The 18,091-nt window shown below is 48.2% G+C and overlaps 1 protein-coding gene across 1 annotated transcript in view; it reads left to right on the top strand.

Annotated features, from left to right (window-relative positions):
* Positions 1-18,091, top strand: part of LOC308144173 (uncharacterized protein) — a 78,873-nt gene that overhangs the window by 25,723 nt on the left and 35,059 nt on the right. The window contains exons 10-26 of the mRNA XM_080515231.1: positions 2,808-2,918; positions 2,995-3,105; positions 4,352-4,573; positions 4,656-4,763; positions 6,016-6,126; positions 6,240-6,350; positions 6,433-6,543; positions 7,797-7,907; positions 8,052-8,147; positions 8,220-8,330; positions 10,347-10,357; positions 10,465-10,866; positions 10,933-11,196; positions 11,287-11,478; positions 12,517-12,535; positions 13,853-13,963; positions 15,058-15,122. Of these exons, the coding sequence (XP_080371357.1) occupies positions 2,808-2,918; positions 2,995-3,105; positions 4,352-4,573; positions 4,656-4,763; positions 6,016-6,126; positions 6,240-6,350; positions 6,433-6,543; positions 7,797-7,907; positions 8,052-8,147; positions 8,220-8,330; positions 10,347-10,357; positions 10,465-10,866; positions 10,933-11,196; positions 11,287-11,478; positions 12,517-12,535; positions 13,853-13,963; positions 15,058-15,122 (2,267 nt within the window). The remainder of the gene's footprint in view (positions 1-2,807; positions 2,919-2,994; positions 3,106-4,351; positions 4,574-4,655; positions 4,764-6,015; positions 6,127-6,239; positions 6,351-6,432; positions 6,544-7,796; positions 7,908-8,051; positions 8,148-8,219; positions 8,331-10,346; positions 10,358-10,464; positions 10,867-10,932; positions 11,197-11,286; positions 11,479-12,516; positions 12,536-13,852; positions 13,964-15,057; positions 15,123-18,091) is intronic.

Raw genomic sequence — 18,091 nt, forward strand, 5'->3', positions numbered from 1 at the left:
CACTAATTACCTGCTAGCTTGAGCCAGAGCCTCTTTGTTATGAAGGAGCATCTTCCTCCCCTAACGTCAGCTTATAGAGCATCTTCCTCCCCTAACGTCAGGTTATAGAGCATCTTCCTCCTATAACGTCAGGTTATAGAGCATCTTCCTCCTCTAACGTCAGGTTATAGAGCATATTCCCCCTCTAACATCAGATTATAGAGCATCTTCCTCCTCTAACGTCAGGTTGTAGAGCATCTTCCTCCTCTAACGTCAGGTTATCGAGCATCTTCCTCCTCTAACGTCAGGTTATAGAGCATCTTCCTCCTCTAACATCAGATTATAGAGCATCTTCCTCCTCTAACGTCAGGCTATAGAGCATCTTCCTCCTCTAACGTCAGGCTATAGAGCATCTTCCTCCTCTAACGTCAGGTTATAGAGCATCTTCCTCCTCTAACATCAGGCTATAGAGCATCTTCCTCCTCTAACGTCAGGTTACAGAGCATCTTCCTCCTCTAACGTCAGGTTATAGAGCATCTTCCTCCTCTAACATCAGGTTATAGAGCATCTTCCTCCTCTAACGTCAGGTTATAGAGCATCTTCCTCCTCTAACGTCAGATTATAGAGCATCTTCCTCCTCTAACGTCAGGTTATAGAGCATCTTCCCCCTCTAACGTCAGGTTATAGAGCATCTTCCTCCTCTAACATCAGATTATAGAGCATCTTCCTCCTCTAATCCAGATTATAGAACATCTTCTTCCTCTAACATTAGATTATAGAGCATCTTCCTCCTCTAACATCAGATTATAGAGCATCGTCCTCCTCTAATCCAGATTATAAAGCATCTTCCTCCTCTAATCCAGATTATAGCGCATCTTCCTCCTCTAACAACAGATTATAGAGCATACTCCCCCTCCAATCCAGATTATAGAGCATCTTCCTCCTCAAACATCAGATTATAGAGCATCTTCCTCCTCTAACATCATATTATACAGCATAGTCCTCCTCTAATCCAGATTAGAGAGCATCTTCCTCCTCTAACATCAGATTATAGAACATCTTCCTCCTCTAATCCAGATTATAGAGCATCTTCCTCCTCTAACGTCAGGTTATAGAGCATCTTCCTCCTCTAACATCAGGTTATAGAGCATCTTCCTCCTTTAACGTCAGATTATGGAGCATCTTCCTCCTCTAACGTCAGGTTATAGAGCATCTTCCTCCTCTAACATCAAATTATAGATAATCTTCCTCCTCTAATCCAGATTATAGAACACCTTCTTCCTCTAACATCAGATTATAGAGCATCTTCCTCCTCTAACATCAGATTATAGAGCATCGTCCTCCTCTAATCCAGATTATAGAGCATCTTCCTCCTCTAATCCAGATTATAGAGCATCGTCCTCCGCTAACAACAGATTATAGAGCATCTTCCTCCTCCAATCCAGATTATAGAGCATCTTCCTCCTCAAACATCAGATTATAGAGCATCTTCCTCCTCTAACATCATATTATACAGCATAGTCCTCCTCTAATCCAGATTAGAGAGCATCTTCCTCCTCTAACATCAGATTATAGAATATCTTCCTCCTCTAATCCAGATTATAGAGCATCTTCCTCCTCTAACATCAGATTATAGAATATCTTCCTCCTCTAATCCAGATTATAGAGCATCTTCCTCCTCTAACCTCAGATTATAGTGTCTTCCTCCTGGTAACTGGTAAATTTAGCTGAACTGTAATTTTATGTGTAATGTTATTGCACATGGTAAACTATGTGCAATAACCCCTGCATCTACGCCACTTTATCTCCCCACATTTATCTACGTCACTCTATCTACGTCACTCTATCTACGTCACTCTATCTACGCCACTCTATCTACGCCACTCTATTTACGTCACTTTATCTACGCCACTCTTTCTACGCCACTCTATCTACGCCACTCTATCTACGTCACTCTATCTACGCCACTCTATCTATGCCACTCTATCTACGTCACTCTATCTACGCCACTCTATCTACGCCACTCTATTTACGCCACTTTATCTACGCCACTCTTTCTACGCCACTCTATCTACGTCACTTTATCTACGCCACTCTATCTACGTCACTTTATCTATGCCACTCTTTCTACGCCACTCTATCTACGTCAATTTATCTACGTCACTTTATCCACGCCACTTTATCTACGTCACTTAATTGACCACTTGTTAGGACTGAACCTGCACTGCCAACACTGGTATTATTTTTTACTACAGTATATTTATTGTACTTTATTCTACACCTTGCCCCCCCCCAATCATAGTTTAATTTCCTTGTATTTCATCTTACTGTATACTTTGCTCCCCTTAGAACTTATTATACTTTATTATAGTTTGTGATTTTTATCTTATTTTTTTATTTTAGTCCTATTTTATTTGACCTATTATTACTTTCTACTGTAAATACTTTTGGCCCTTGGAGTTCTTGATAGTCATTGTATATCAGATTCCTCTACTCTTTTCTAACTGTTTGCACATTTCTTGTCTTTCCTACTCAAGAGTCCTTAAGAGCAGAATGGAACAAGTACATTTCTCCTCTGTGAGATCAATAAAGGCTGATCTTATCTTATCTTATCTTATCTTATCTTATCTTATCTTATCTTAACTGTATCAGTGAATTAAAGCGTCAGCTCAGTTTATGCTAATGCTAACACTACCGTGACACTGCTATGTGATTGTTCTTAACACAGGAACTTTAAGTAACTAGTTACTGGTTGTACGAAGGAGAGGAGAAGGTGTAGGGCCTCACCTAACGGCTTCTCAGCTCATCTCTTGTGTTGTCATGTGTAGAACAAGTATAAGGAAAGTGGGAAGAAGAGTCAGAGTGTGAGCGTTTACTCTCAGCTCGCCCAGACCAATGAGATCCAGCTGGCCAAAGCTTTGTCCCACATCCAAAGTGAGGTACGTTCAACCTCAGCATGAAGCTCAACAATGTGACCTGCAGCCTTACAAAAGGAACATCTGTGTTGTTTCTCAGACTAAATATAAAGAAGCTGGACAGAAGGAGGCGTCCAGCTGTCTGTACTCCAAGCTCCTGGAGACCATGGACACTCAGCACGCTAAGCAAGTGTCGCAGCTGCAGAGCCATGTACGAACCAACCACATCACTTTTCTTCTTCACTTCTCCACAATAGAAGACACTACCCCCTTAAAAATACGCATCAACTTTGCATTTTCATTTGACAAACGTTTTGCTTTTACATAGCAACGTCTGAAAAATAATGTCCATCTCTACGGAAACTGCAGAAACACTGAAACCACTGCAGTGAGCACAGCAGGCCAGGAGGTGGTGCTGCTGGTTGTTCTGGTAATGAAGCCACACACTCTCACGCAGCAGAGAACAAACACAACATTAACAATGGGAGTTCATGGACATTCTAGTGGCCGAGTTGGATTGTTATTACGGTGACTGTCAAAATAAAAGTATCAAGTCCAGGAGAATCTGGACTGGGCGTCATGACACTATTATTGTATATCTACTCACAGAGGTATTTATCATGGCCTTAGTGCATATGGTCAAAGAGGTCAGTTCATAGATACGAAACACTAGATGCCTCACTGCGCCACCTGTGACGTGCCTACAGCGGCGCCATCTTGGAGAGGTCGCCTGCCGATGCTAAACTTCTAGATCCCAGGCTAGAAAATCCACAAAAACATTCGTAGCTTGCTTGCTCGTTCACGTAGGCACAAAAAAAATACTTCATTTTAAAGCTGAGGTGAAGTTCTATCCCATGGAAACCTCATGGGGAAATATTGGGAGGTGGGGGGAGTCTTGCCTCAGCTTTAAAATGAGGTATTACTTGTGTTGCTACGTGGACTAGCAAGCGAGCTACGAATGTATTTGTGGATTTTCTAGCCTGGGATCTATGTTTAGCACGAGCGGGAGACCCCCCCAAGATGGCGGCGCTGTCAGCACGTCACGTCAACAGGTGCTGATTGGCTGTGCAGCATCTAGTGTTTATATCTATGGGTCAAATGTCCTTGTTCTCCCATTGTTCATGTTCATACTGGATTGTTCTCTGCTGCATATTTGTTTGGTTTCATGACAAAAACAACCAAGAGCACCAACGTGTGGCCTGACATGCTAACTACTGTTTTCAGTGTTTCTGTCATTTCCATGCAAACAGACATGGTTTTCTAAATGTTGCAGTATAAACACATTTTCTGAAACAAAAATACAAAACAATGTGTTTTCACTTGGATCGTTAAGGTGTGAATGGGGCGACAGCTGTTCGAGAGACACGGGTAGAAAACGGTGTTTGTATTTGGCTTCTTTAACGTTAGCGTTAGCATGCTGCAGACCAAACAGACTCCAGCTGTCTTCCGGTTTGTAGGTGAAGTACAGGGAGGACGGGCTGAAGGAGTCCGCCAGCTCGCTGTACCACCGTCTTCCTGAAACCAGTGAGACGCGGCGAGCTAAAGAGCAGCAGGACGTCTGCAGCGAGCAGAAGTACAGAGCGGACGGCAAGAAGGAGGCCGCCAAGAACCTGTACGCCCTCTTGCCTGAGACCTCAGACACCCTGTTCTCCAAGCACGTGTCAGAGATCCAGAGCGAGGTGAGGTCCCTGAAGGCATCACGGGAGCTTCTTCTCCACTGTCGTCTTATTGTTCCAGCAAAGACATGGTTTGTGTTTCCAGGCAAAGTACAGGAAGGACAAAGAGGACCTGTCCAGCTCTTTGTACGCGCTGCTTCCTGAGACTCTGGACACTCAGTTTGTGAAGGAGATGTCGGAGACCCACAGCCAGGTGAGACACTCCAGACTGAACCCACCAATCACAGGAGGGGATGGCCTCAGAGGCTCCGCCTCTTGAAAAAACATCCGTAAACAGTGCAATTTTTCTCAAACAAAAAATCAAAAAATCTGTTAAAATTCAAATACATTTGTTCAAATTTATTTATTTAAAATTCCTTAGAAAAGTACTTTTTCTAATTGTAGGATTTATTAAACTTGATTAAAAATATAAATAAAGATTTTAAACGTCTTCTGAAAATAGGACTGAATATAGAATTAAATAATTTGACAAATCTTTGCAAAGAAAATTATGAAAAATTAAATTATTTGTTAATTTAGAAAAACAAATAGTACCATTTCTAAATAATACAAAATATGTAAAGAAAATCACCTAAATTGAAGATAATTTTTATTTTAATTTGGTTTGTTAAAATTGATTTAACAATCTATTCAAAATGTAAAACTCAAAATAGAATTTATTTCAAAAGAATTAAAGTTTTATGATTTCATCATTCTTAAATGGCAAGTTGTACCACTCAAAAAGAATAACATGTAGAAAAATTCATAAATAATACAGAAAAAATAACACAAATAATATAAATTATAAAACGATACAATTCTTTAAAATTGTACCTTTGGGAAAATGTATTCAATAAAATTGATTAAAAATGTAGGACTTCTAAGAATGTATTGCTAAATCATTTATTTTTAACACAAAACCTAATGTACATTAGGAAAGATAGAACTACTGTCTTAATAACCAATTTGTGAATAATAAAGAATATGTGATGGAAACAACTTCACTTCCAAATTAAAGAACAATGATAGAATATATTAAAATTAAGAAATTCAAAGTGTATTTATTTTCAATTTTAAATACATTTATTTGAAGAAATTGATGACAGAATTCATGAAAGTAATGAAATAAATATGTCAAATTCATTTCAGAAATTATACAAATTGTTACAATTTTCTTAAGAATATTATTTTACCAGATAGCATATTTTATGTGGAAATTTCAGAATATATAAGACATTTATTTATTTTTTTAATGGTTTTAAAGTTTGTTATACATTATTATTTATTAGAATACATTTTAGTAATTTTGAGAATTTGTCAGAATTTTATCAAGAATGAAAAATGTTCTGAAATTGTTGATTAGTTTAGAAGAAGTCGACAGTGAGTGCAGGTTTCACTGTGAGAGTGCAGGTTGAGGGGAAGCGTCAGATTGGCAGTGCAGAGTGACGCTGTGTTTGATTCTGCAGGTCAGATACAAGCAGGAGGCAGTGAAGCAGGGCGGCAGTCCACTGTACCACAGCCTGCCTCACACTCTGGAAACTGAACACGTGAAGGAGGTCACTGAGCTGCAGAGCCAGGTCTCACACACACACACACACACACACACACGCACACACACACACGCACACACACAGCTTGTAGAGCATCTTCCTCCCAGTGACTGGTCTTTGTTTTGTCTCTTCCCTTCCAGAACAAGTACAGGCAGAATGTGAAGGCGTCCATGTCCTCCAGTTTGTACGCTCAGCTGCCGCAGACGGCCGAGACGCAACTGGCGGCTCAGATGTCGGAGCTTCAGAGCGAGGTCAGCTTCTGGTTCCTGTGTATGACAGCGAGTCGCCCTACTTCGCCTGGTGTCAGTGTGATGGTGTGATTCCTGCTTTCAGAGTAAATACAGAGAGGAGGGCCTGAGGAGCCTGGCACACAGCTTCTACTCTCAGCTCCCAGAGACCGCAGAGACGCAGCTCGCCAAGAGTGTGTCGGAGCTGCAGAGCCAGGTGACCATGCTCCCAGTCAGGCCGGGGACACTGTGTTCAGGCCTGGTCACACTGTGTTCAGGTCTGGTAACACTGTGTTCAGGCCGGGTCACACTGTGTTCAGGCCTGGTCACACTGTGTTCAGGCCTGGTCACACTGTGTTCAGGGCGGGGACACTGTGTTCAGGCCTGGTCACACTGTGTTCAGGGCGGGGACACTGTGTTCAGGCCGGGGACACTGTGTTCAGGTCTGGTCACAGTGTGTTCAGGCCGGGTCACACTGTGTTCAGGCCGGGTCACACTGTGTTCAGGCCGGGGACACTGTGTTCAGGCCTGGTCACACTGTGTTCAGGGCGGGGACACTGTGTTCAGGCCGGGGACACTGTGTTCAGGCCTGGTCACAGTGTGTTCAGGCCGGGGACACTGTGTTCAGGCCTGGTCACACTGTGTTCAGGTCTGGTAACACTGTGTTCAGGCCGGGTCACACTGTGTTCAGGCCTGGTCACACTGTGTTCAGGTCTGGTAACACTGTGTTCAGGCCGGGTCACACTGTGTTCAGGCCTGGTCGCACTGTGTTCAGGGCGGGGACACTGTGTTCAGGCCGGGGACACTGTGTTCAGGTCTGGTAACACTGTGTTCAGGCCGGGTCACACTGTGTTCAGGCCTGGTCACACTGTGTTCAGGCCGGGGACACTGTGTTCAGGCCTGGTCACACTGTGTTCAGGCCTGGTAACAATGTGTTCAGGTCTGGTCACACTGTGTTCAGGCCGGGGACACTGTGTTCAGGCCTGGTCACACTGTGTTCAGGCCTGGTAGCACTGTGTTCAGGCCTGGTAACACTGTGTTCAGGTCTGGTCACAGTGTGTTCAGGCCTGGTCACACTGTGTTCAGGCCTAGTAACACTGTGTTCAGGTCTGGTCACACTGTGTTCAGGTCTGGTCACACTGTGTTCAGGCCTGGTCACAGTGTGTTCAGGCCTGGTCACACTGTGTTCAGGTCTGGTCACAGTGTGTTCAGGCCTGGTCACACTGTGTTCAGGTCTGGTCACACTGTGTTCAGGCCTGGTCACAGTGTGTTCAGGCCTGGTCACACTGTGTTCAGGTCTGGTCACAGTGTGTTCAGGCCTGGTCACACTGTGTTCAGGTCTGGTCACAGTGTGTTCAGGTCTGGTCACACTGTGTTCAGGTCTGGTCACACTGTGTTCAGGCTGGGTCACACTGTGTTCAGGCCTGGTCACAGTGTGTTCAGGCCTGGTCACACTGTGGTTCTCCTCAGGCTAAATACATGGAGGCCAGCAAGAAGGAGGCCAGCAGCTGTCTGTACCATCAGCTGCCACAAACTCTGGAGACACAGCATGCTAAACACACTGCAGGACTGCAGAGCCAGGTACACACACACACACACACACACACACACACACACACACACACACACACACACACACACACACACACACACACACACACACACACACACACACACACACACACACACTCAGTGGTTGTGTTGTGTGTCCAGGTGAAGTACCAGGAGGGGAAGAAGGAGCTGAGCTCGTCTCTCTACTCTCAGCTGCCTCAGACCGAGGAGCTTCGCTTTGCTCAAGCTGTTTCTGAACTGCAGAGCCAGGTGAGTAGGGGGAGGGGGGGGGGGGGGGGGGCTAGCCTTCAGCCTGGTCTTACAGGTGTGCTTGTCTTACAGAATAAATACAAGCAGAAAGGCCGACAAGACGCCGCCAGCAGCCTCTTCCATCACATGGCAGAGACCAAAGAGACGGAGTTCTTCAAACAGATCTCTGAGATTCAGAGCCAGGTGAGGAGTAGAAGAGGGGGCGGGGCTTAACTGGAACCCTACACCTTCAGAATCCACAGCCAGGGGTGGAGCTTAACTGTGATCTGCACCTCCAGGATTGGGGGGCCGTCCACACCAGAATGCAGTTCTGCATAGTCTTTGGTTGATGGTCCACATGGGGTGGTTTTAAACACGGCTCCCAGAGTGGGGGAATTCTAAATTGACGATTTGGACCCCCCCCCCCCCCCCCAGGCCTCAGAGCCAGATTAGGAGCAGAGAAGGGGGCGAGACTTAACGTGAACCCTGACTCTTCTGAGCTTCAGAGCCAGGTGAATGGTGGGGGGGGGGGGGGGGCTCAACAAAGACCCCGCCTCCACACCACCTAAGGTCCAAACATGATCTAAAGCCCCGTCTCCACTGCACAAAAAGTACCTGCCTAGACCGGTCTAAACCGCTCCGGTTCGCGTGTCACCACAGGAATGCGGTCTAAACCGCTCCAAAGGCGACCGCTTTTCCGCCCCCCCTCCGTCGGGGTACCAGGACCATGGAACGGGTCTGAGTTTGAGCTGCTGTCTGCTGATTGGTCAGTGATTTACGACACGCCCTCAATATTTTAATGTGCCGGCTGAATTCTCTGCTGTCAGTGTGATCAGCTGTGCTCTGGTTGTTTTTATTTTCATTTTCTTTTCTTTGCTGCTCAACTTTAGTGTTTGTGGTGAAAGAGCGGACTTGAGGCAGGGGGAGACCGGGGGGAGGGACTTTGCATCGCGTTGGAGCTTCCTGTTAGCAGCATAGCGCTCGCCGTGGCGTGGATGCGCGTCCGGAGCTCTCGTCTCCGGCGCTGACCGCGCTCCGGCAGCTCCGCTTCCCAGAGGCGGTCAGCGTTCTGTTCAGCCGCGGTCAGTGGCGCTTTATCGCGGGGACGGACCGCGGCAGCGATGAAGAGGAGCTCGGAGCTCGGCGCCTCCGTGTTCCAACGCTGAGCTGCCGGACCGCGATCAGCGCCGGAGTGGAGAACCTCCTGCGTTTGAGCAGAAAGCTCAGACTCCCGTGTCTGTGCCTCAGCCAACCGGGGGGAACGCTCCGGCCGGAGCGTTCACTCTCTCACAACAAACACGGAAGTTGCGGCTGCAGCTCTCCGCTGCAAAAAGTAACTTTTTTTTTTCCGCTGCAAAAAATAACAGTGCAAAGTGGAGAATTTAAACAACAACAGAGGATTCATAAGATCTACATCTGACGACGGTCTTTTCTGTTATAATGTCACATTTCTGCGGAGCTCATAAGCCCCGCCCACTTTTTATGCTCCTCTCTGCAGTGGAGACACGACCCAAAATTTCGGTCGGGGTTAGTGCTTGTGTGCGGTGGAGACGGGGCTTAAATTAAAAAAGGGAGGAACGTAACAGAAGTTGATCAACTTTTATATGAAAAAGGTCTTTTCATTCAAACTTCAATATATTTTACATTTATAACACATTTTAATCACATCTAAAATATCACAAAATATTTCATTGTGTGTGTGTGTGTGTGTGTGTGTGTGTGTGTGTGTGTGTGTGTGTGTGTCCTCCTCAGATGAAGTACAGGAAGGACAAAGAGGACCTGTCCAGCTCTTTGTACGCGCTGCTTCCTGAGACTCTGGACACTCAGTTTGTGAAGGAGATGTCGGAGACACACAGCCAGGTGAGACGCTCCACGACATGGTTTGAGACACACAGCCAGGTGAGACGCTCCACGACATGGTTTGAGGCCGCGAGCATCCAGCAGTCATGTGGACGGTCAATTTTCAGAAAAAAAAGTGGACGTGTTGCTCAATGCCTCTAAAATATGTGTATAATGGCTGTCAGGATCTTTTCTCACTAAAATGTAGTGACTTATCAGCCCGAGTACACAACTTGCTACTGACTTCCAGTTTATACTACATCCAGTAATTTGCAACATGATTGGTCCATTGATTCCATGTGGTTGATACATTGTGAAAGGTGGCCTCTGATTGGTTCATAATTCTCTGACTCTTCCTGATGTGTCCCAATGCTGAAGCAGCTTCTCAGCAGGTAGAGCCAACGTGAAACTACAGAGGAAATAAACACGTACATGTAGTGAAGTTTGGAGTGAGGAGGGACAGGGACAGGGACAGGGACATGGACATGGACAGGGACAGGTGCAGGGACAGGGACAGGTACATGGACAGGGGCAGGGACAGGGGCAGGGACAGGGGCAGGTACATGGACAGGGACAGGCGCAGAGACAGGGGCAGTGGCAGGGACAGGGGCAGGGACAGGGGCAGGTGCAGGGACAGGGGCAGGTACATGGACCGGGACAGGGACAGGGGCAGGTACATGGACAGGGACAGGGACAGGCGCAGGGGCAGGGACAGGGACAGGCGCAGGGACAGGGACAGGTGCAGGGACAGGTACATGGACAGGGGCAGGGACAGGGGCAGGGACAGGGGCAGGTACATGGACAGGGACAGGCGCAGAGACAGGGGCAGTGGCAGGGACAGGGACAGGGGCAGGTGCAGGGACAGGGGCAGGTACATGGACCGGGACAGGGACAGGGGCAGGTACATGGACAGGGACAGGGACAGGCGCAGGGACAGGGACAGGCGCAGGGACAGGGACAGGTGCAGGGACAGGGGCAGGTACATGGACCGGGACAGGGACAGGGGCAGGTACATGGACAGGGACAGGTGCAGGGACATGGACAGGGACATGGACAGGGACATGGACAGGTGCAGGGACAGGTGCAGGGACAGGTACAGGGGCAGGGACATGGGCAGGTACATGGACAGGGACAGGCGCAGGGACAGGGGCAGGTACAGTGGCAGGGACAGGGGCAGGGGCAGGGACAGGGACAGTGGCAGGGACAGGGGCAGGTACATCGACCGGGACAGGTACAGGTGCAGGGACAGGGGCAGGTACATGGACCGGGACAGGGACAGGGACAGGGACAGGGGCAGGGACAGGGACAGGGACAGGGGCAGGTACATGGACAGGGACAGCGACAGGGACAGGGGCAGGTACATGGACAGGGACAGCGACAGGGACAGCGACAGCGACAGGGACAGGGGCAGGTGCAGGGACAAGGACAGGGACAGGGACAGGGGCAGGTGCAGGGACAAGGACAAGGACAAGGACAGGGACAGGGGCAGGTACATGGACAGGGACAGGGGCAGGTACATGGACAGGGACAGGGACAGGGACAGAAAAGAAGCTATTACCTTAAAAGAAAAAATACAACTTTTTAATGAAGCAAGAAACGATATAGGAAGCATCAATGCAAAAATGTCAAGGAGAAGAGGAAACATATAACTGTTAAGAAGCAAAACCTACATGTCACAATGTAGTATTTAGTCAAGAAGAAATTAGAATACACCATTGAAGGTCTATCTCTATCCAGCTCCTAATGGGTTTTAATTTCACCCCCTCAGTCTAAACCAATGCAAATGACAAAGGTGCTCCAGCAGTGAAGACAGATCCTACAAACCACATCCAGTATCAGACCAAGTGTTGTTATTAACTATTTTTCTGGAATCTGTCTTTGCTTTTGCAGCAGTTTATAATTTGCAGACGGTCTCTGCACCTTTGTTTGGGCTGAGGGGGTGAAATGATTCCTGTTCATGCTGTGAATCCACATCTTGCTGATCATTGTCTAACTTTTCAAATTCCATATGGAGATTTATCATACATTCTATATTTTCATATTGTGGCCAGTTAAACCCTCTCCTCTCCTCTCCTGAATATTTACCATTGTATTTAAGTTTAGATGTGAACTTTTTCTATTCCTTCTCTAGAATTTGGTGTGACTTTTCATGTACTTCACAGAAGATCATTAAAATGAGGTCTTTTTTGAGCTGTTATATATTATCCTGTCCCTATTCATATGTTCCTCTCCATTGTGGGAACTGGGAATTAGTCACTGTTTTCTGCATCTCCTGAGAATTCATTTGCACATGTATGATGTCCAGTCACTTCATTTGACCAAAATGCTGGCCTGCTTAGCTCAAGTGTGTGTGATCGTCTCCTCAGACCCTCTGACAGGAAACGAGCCGCATGGCCACCGCTGCAATAAACTGTGATGCTGGGAGGAAGTGTCAATGTGCTCTACAGATCAAACTGGATCATTTGTAATGATACACTTTGTTTCAAACGTAACTTTTCTTCTGATTTGAAAGAACTGTAACCTTTCTTTGTTGTTGTTGTTGTTGTTGTAGGCTAAATACAAAGAGGCGGGTAAGAAGGAGCTGGTGAAATCTTTGTACTCTTTACTGCCTGAGACCAAAGAATGTCAACATGCCAAAAATCAAACGCAGCTCTGCAGCGAGGTAGCACCGCCTGCTAGCAGTGTGCTATTGCTAACAGTGGGCTAATGCTAACACAGTGTGCTAATGCTAATGGTGTGCTAATGCTAACACAGTGTGCTAATGCTGTCTTGTTGCTGTGTTGTTCTTATTGATGCTATGTCTTTGTTGTCTTGTTGTTGCTAATAAGGTTTTGGTGATGCTGTTGTGTTGTTTTAGCCTGGTTGTTGTCATGTTGTCATTGTGATGCTGTTGTGCTGTTTTAGTCTGGTTGTTGTCCTGTTGTCATTGTGATGCTGTTGTGTTGTTTTAGTCTGGTTGTTAAGTTGTCATTGTGATGCTGTTGTGTTGTTTTAGTCTGGTTGTTAAGTTGTCATTGTGATGCTGTTGTGTTGTTTTAGTGTGGTTGTTGTCATGTTGTCATTGTGATGCTGTTGTGTTGTTTTAGTCTGGTTGTTAAGTTGTCATTGTGATGCTGTTGTGTTGTTTTAGTCTGGTTGTTAAGTTGTCATTGTGATGCTGTTGTGTTGTTTTAGTGTGGTTGTTGTCATGTTGTCATTGTGATGCTGTTGTGTTGTTTTAGTCTGGTTGTTAAGTTGTCATTGTGATGCTGTTGTGTTGTTTTAGTCTGGTTGTTAAGTTGTCATTGTGATGCCGTTGTGTTGTTTTAGTCTGGTTGTTGTCATGTTGTCATTGTGATGCTGTTGTGTTGTTTTAGTCTGGTTGTTGTCATGTTGTCATTGTGATGCTGTTGTGTTGTTTTAGTCTGGTTGTTGTCATGTTGTCATTGTGATGCTGTTGTGTTGTTTTAGTGTGGTTGTTGTCATGTTGTCATTGTGATGCTGTTGTGTTGTTTTAGTGTGGTTGTTGTCATGTTGTCATTGTGAGGCTGTTGTGTTGTTTTAGCCTGGTTGTCATGTTGTCATTGTGATGCTGTTGTGTTGTTTTAGCCTGGTTGTCATGTTGTCATTGTGATGCTGTTGTGTTGTTTTAGTGTGGTTGTTGTCATGTTGTCATTGTGATGCTGTTGTGTTGTTTTAGTGTGGTTGTTGTCATGTTGTCATTGTGAGGCTGTTGTGTTGTTTTAGCCTGGTTGTCATGTTGTCATTGTGATGCTGTTGTGTTGTTTTAGCCTGGTTGTCATGTTGTCATTGTGATGCTGTTGTGTTGTTTTAGTCTGGTTGTCGTCTTGTTGTTGGCATTGATGTTGTTGTGATGTTGTTGTTGTCGTGTTGTGTTGTTGTCTCAGAAAGCATACAGGGAGGAGGGGAAGAAGGAGACGGGCAGCAGTTTGTACTCTCTGATGCCTCAAACCATCGAGACGGCCTTCGTCAAAGAGCTGAGCCGCACACAGAGCGACGTGAGGACACACACACACACACACACACACACACACACACACACACACACACACACACACACACACACACACAGGGGCAGTGTCAGATGGAGTGGGGCAGTGTGGGGGTGGAGTGGGGCAGTGTGGGGGTGGGGTGGGGCAGTATGGGGGTGGGGTGGGGCAGTGTGGGGGTGGGGTGGGGCAGTATGGGGGTGGGGTGGGGTGGGGCAGTGTGGAACACATGGGCCACGGGGTTGAAGCCTTTCTGTTTTGAACGTGGCGCTAACTTGAGCACGTCAGATTAGCCCATCCAGCTACACAGACACAATGAGGGACACGCCCCCTCTTCTGCAGCCAATCAGAGTGCAGATCCTGAAGATCACTCTTAGTAATGCTAATGCCATGTCATTTTGGGTGCTTTCACACCAGGACAGTCCAGAGACTGAAGAGAAAGGAAGCTTTTACGCCTTCATTTATTTAAAAAAGTGTATAATAATCTCAGCTGATCATGATCCAATCAACAAGCAACTTCAAATATTGGACACAAGAGGTCTTTAGTTTAGATTTCATCTCATCCAGGCAGCTTCAGAAATAACTCAGGCTTTTACGTACTCGGACGCTGGCTCACTTCTCACCTGGCAACTGACTGAATGTTTCACCTGCTCTGGAGCAGGTTATGTTCTGGATAAGATCACAGTGAGTGTAAAGCTCCGCCTCCTCACCAATCAGATCTCTTGGAAAATGCCCCGCCCATTCTCAAATGATGGTGATTGGTGTGCAGGTTCAGCACTGGGCTTCAGCAGAGATGAGAAATTAATTTAGAACTGTGGCAGGACGAAGGATGAGGCAGAGCTGAATCTTGGAACACGTCTTTATTTCGTAACTCACAGAACTTGACTGGAAAAGCCCGCAACAGCCCGGGCGCAGGAGAATTCAAAACCCCGCCCCTTTTCCCATAATCCTCCGGGTGAGAGGCCTGGATTATAACGGCTGCCACACAGCCCCCCCCCCCGGACCCAGAAGGCACATCTGGGAAACCAGTCAGTACCTCACTGGAGGCTTTAACGGTCAGCTATAACGGCTGTGTTGTCCCCCATGCGAAACTCGGCGATCAGGGCGTCCATGAGGAGGAGAAAACACTGGGGGTCTTGAAGGAGGGCGACCACGACGGGGAACCTGGGCCGGACACATGACCTCGTCAGCCATCATATTGGGGTTGGAAGGGCGAGCGGTGAGCGTCATGTCGCACGACGCAAGGCGGGCCGGATTGAGCTCCGCCGGAACAAACGACTGTGGAAAACCGTGGTGAACGGGGCCCGGAGCCGAAAAACAGCTGGAGGAAAATGGACCGGCGTCTGACCGGGGTCGCGGCGCAGAACTTACAGGTAAAAATTCCCCCAGATGCACGGGACACACAAGCACTCGAGACGGACAAACAGCGACACAATTCGCCTTACCAGCCACATGTCGAATATCGGTCGTAAACTCAGAGATGGATATCAAATGGCGCTGCTGGCGAGCAGACCACGGCTCCGTCACCTTAGACATCGCAAAGGTCAACGGTTTGTGATCCACATAAGCTGTGAATGAACGACCCTCCAGAAGGAAACGGAAATGACGGGTTGCAAGATATAACGCCAACAACTCACGGTCGAAAACACTATACTTGCGTTCGTTGTCTCGTAACTTGCGGCTGAAAAATGCAAGAGGCTGCCAAACTCCAGCCCCCTGCTGTTCCACCACAGCCCCCACCGCTATATCAGACACGTCAGTCGTTAAAGAGACGGGTGCTGAAGGTGCTGGATGGGCTAAAAGAGCTGCATCAGCAAGAGCAGTCTTGGTATTCTCAAAGGCCTGGACATGATCCGGTGTCCAGTCAACTGGATCAGAGCCTTTCTTCAAACGCAAAGCCCCATAAAGTGGCTGCAAAAGGTGGGCGGCACGCGGAAGAAAGCGGTTGTAGAAATGAATCGTGTCCAAAAACTCCTGCAGGGCCTTAACAGAGGCCGGACGAGGGAAATCTGTCACCGCCTGCACCTTAGAAGACAACGGAATGGCACCCTGAGCAGAAATCCGATGACCCAAACAGTCAATCACAGGCAGACCAAACTGGCCGTGTTCCTCAAGGTGCTGAAAAACTTGCTTTAGACGCAACAAATGCTCCTCAGCTGACGAACTAGCCTCCAAGATGTCGTCCAGGTAAACAAACACGAAAGCGAGGTCGCGCAGCACCGAGTCCATCAACCTCTGAAAAGTCTGTGCTGCCCCTTTAAGGCCAAAAGGCATGCGCAGGAACTCAAAAAGCCCGACCGGGGTAATCACTGCAGTCTGAGGCACATCATCTGCACACAGGAACCTGGTGATAACTGCCACCAGGTCCACTTTAGAAAACACAGACGTGCCACACGCACAGAAAAGTCTTGAATATGCACAGTGATATTGTTAAGGCGATGAAAATCTCCACATGGACGCCATGACCCATCTGCCTTCGGCGCCATGTGAAGCGGCGAGGCCCACGGGCTGTTAGAATGCCTCACGATGCCCAAACGCTCCATATTGGCAAACTCCTCTTTAGCTATAGCTAGCTTCTCCGGATCTAAGCGACGTGCACACGCAAAAACCGGCGGGCCCGTGGTAGCAATGAAATGCTCGACGCCGTGCTTCATCACCGTGGTGGAAAATACAGGCTTGGTCAAAGACGGATACTCCCCCAACAAACGCTGAAACACATTCTCTGATGCTACCAAAGTAGCGTGGGCTAACGGCCCAGGTCCCCCGGTCTCACACAGAAAGGTAGCAAATGATACTGCATCGATCCACCGGCGGTTCGCGACATCAACCAGTAAATCATGAGCAAAGAGAAAATCAGCAGCGATAATGGGAACAGTAATGGAGGCGATCACAAAGTCCCACTTAAACTGGCGTCCGTGGAAACATACAGTCGCTGACCTACTGCCAAAAGAGGAGATGGGGAACCGTTGGTCAACGGAGGTCCTGTGTCCCGGGTCGGCTGGAGGGAGGAGGCTCAGCTGGAGGGAGGAGGTTCAGTTGGAGGGAGGAGGCTCAGCTGGAGGGAGGAGGTTCAGTTGGAGGGAGGAGGCTCAGCTGGAGGGAGGAGGTTCATCTGGAGGGAGGAGGCTCAGCTGGAGGGAGGAGGCTCATCTGGAGGGAGGAGGCTCAGCTGGAGGGAGGAGGCTCAGCTGCGAGCTGGAGTCCACCAGAAAACGCTTCCCTGACACCGAGTCTTTGACGAAAAGCAGCTCACATCGTCCACCAGCACCCACAGCTGCTACTGAGTGCTGGCGCTGGCGTTTCCCGGCGCCTCCAACGAGCAAGGAGGGACGCAACGTCGCGCCTTGGCGCCATTTCGCTGATGGAAAAGGCACAGGTTGGTCCCGCGTCGTCTCTGGGCAGTGACTCCGGCCACCACTGCCGGGTCTGCCTTCTCCGTCACCAGCTGGGGGGGCTCCGCTCCCACACCTTGCACCGCAAATCTCCTTGTCGCCAGCAGAACTCGATCCGCCTCCTCGGCTAAACCACGGAAGTCGCCTTCGGCCAAGCAGCGGGAGTTAGTCAAAGCTGCGCGCGCTGGCGGCGGGAGTTGGCGCAGGAACAAGTGAGGAAAAAGGAATCCACCCTTGTCCTCGCCCAACAGTGACAGCATGTCGTCCATCAAGTCCACGGCCGAGCCGTCCCCTAACCCGGGCAGGAGAGGAGTTTATCCGCCCTCTCGGGGGCAGAAAGGCAGAACCTCCGCAGCAGGAGCTGCTTCAGCGCGGTGAATTTCCCGAGCCGCGGGGGAGCGCCAGGAGCTGGATTACTCGCCTGGTCGACTGCTGGTCCAAGGCTGCGATGGTCAAGTAGTACCTCTGCTCATCCTCCGTGATTCCTCGCAGTGGAAGAGCGCCTCGTCATGCACAAACCACGAAGCCGGGTCATTTTGCCAGAAGTCGGGAAGCCTCAGAGCCGCGGTGAAAACCTCCGTCCGGCGCGGCTGAGGAGACGAGGACGAATCAACGTCACAGTCTTCTACTTCCTCGAACATGTCCATAACGGGGTCACCAATAAGGCAGGACGAAGGATGAGGCAGAGCTGAATCTTGGAACACATCTTTATTTCGTAACTGGTACAGAACACAAGACATACAGG

Source organism: Blennius ocellaris (genome assembly GCF_963422515.1).
Source record: "Blennius ocellaris genome assembly, chromosome: 19".
NCBI classification, from domain to species: Eukaryota; Metazoa; Chordata; class Actinopteri; order Blenniiformes; family Blenniidae; genus Blennius; species Blennius ocellaris.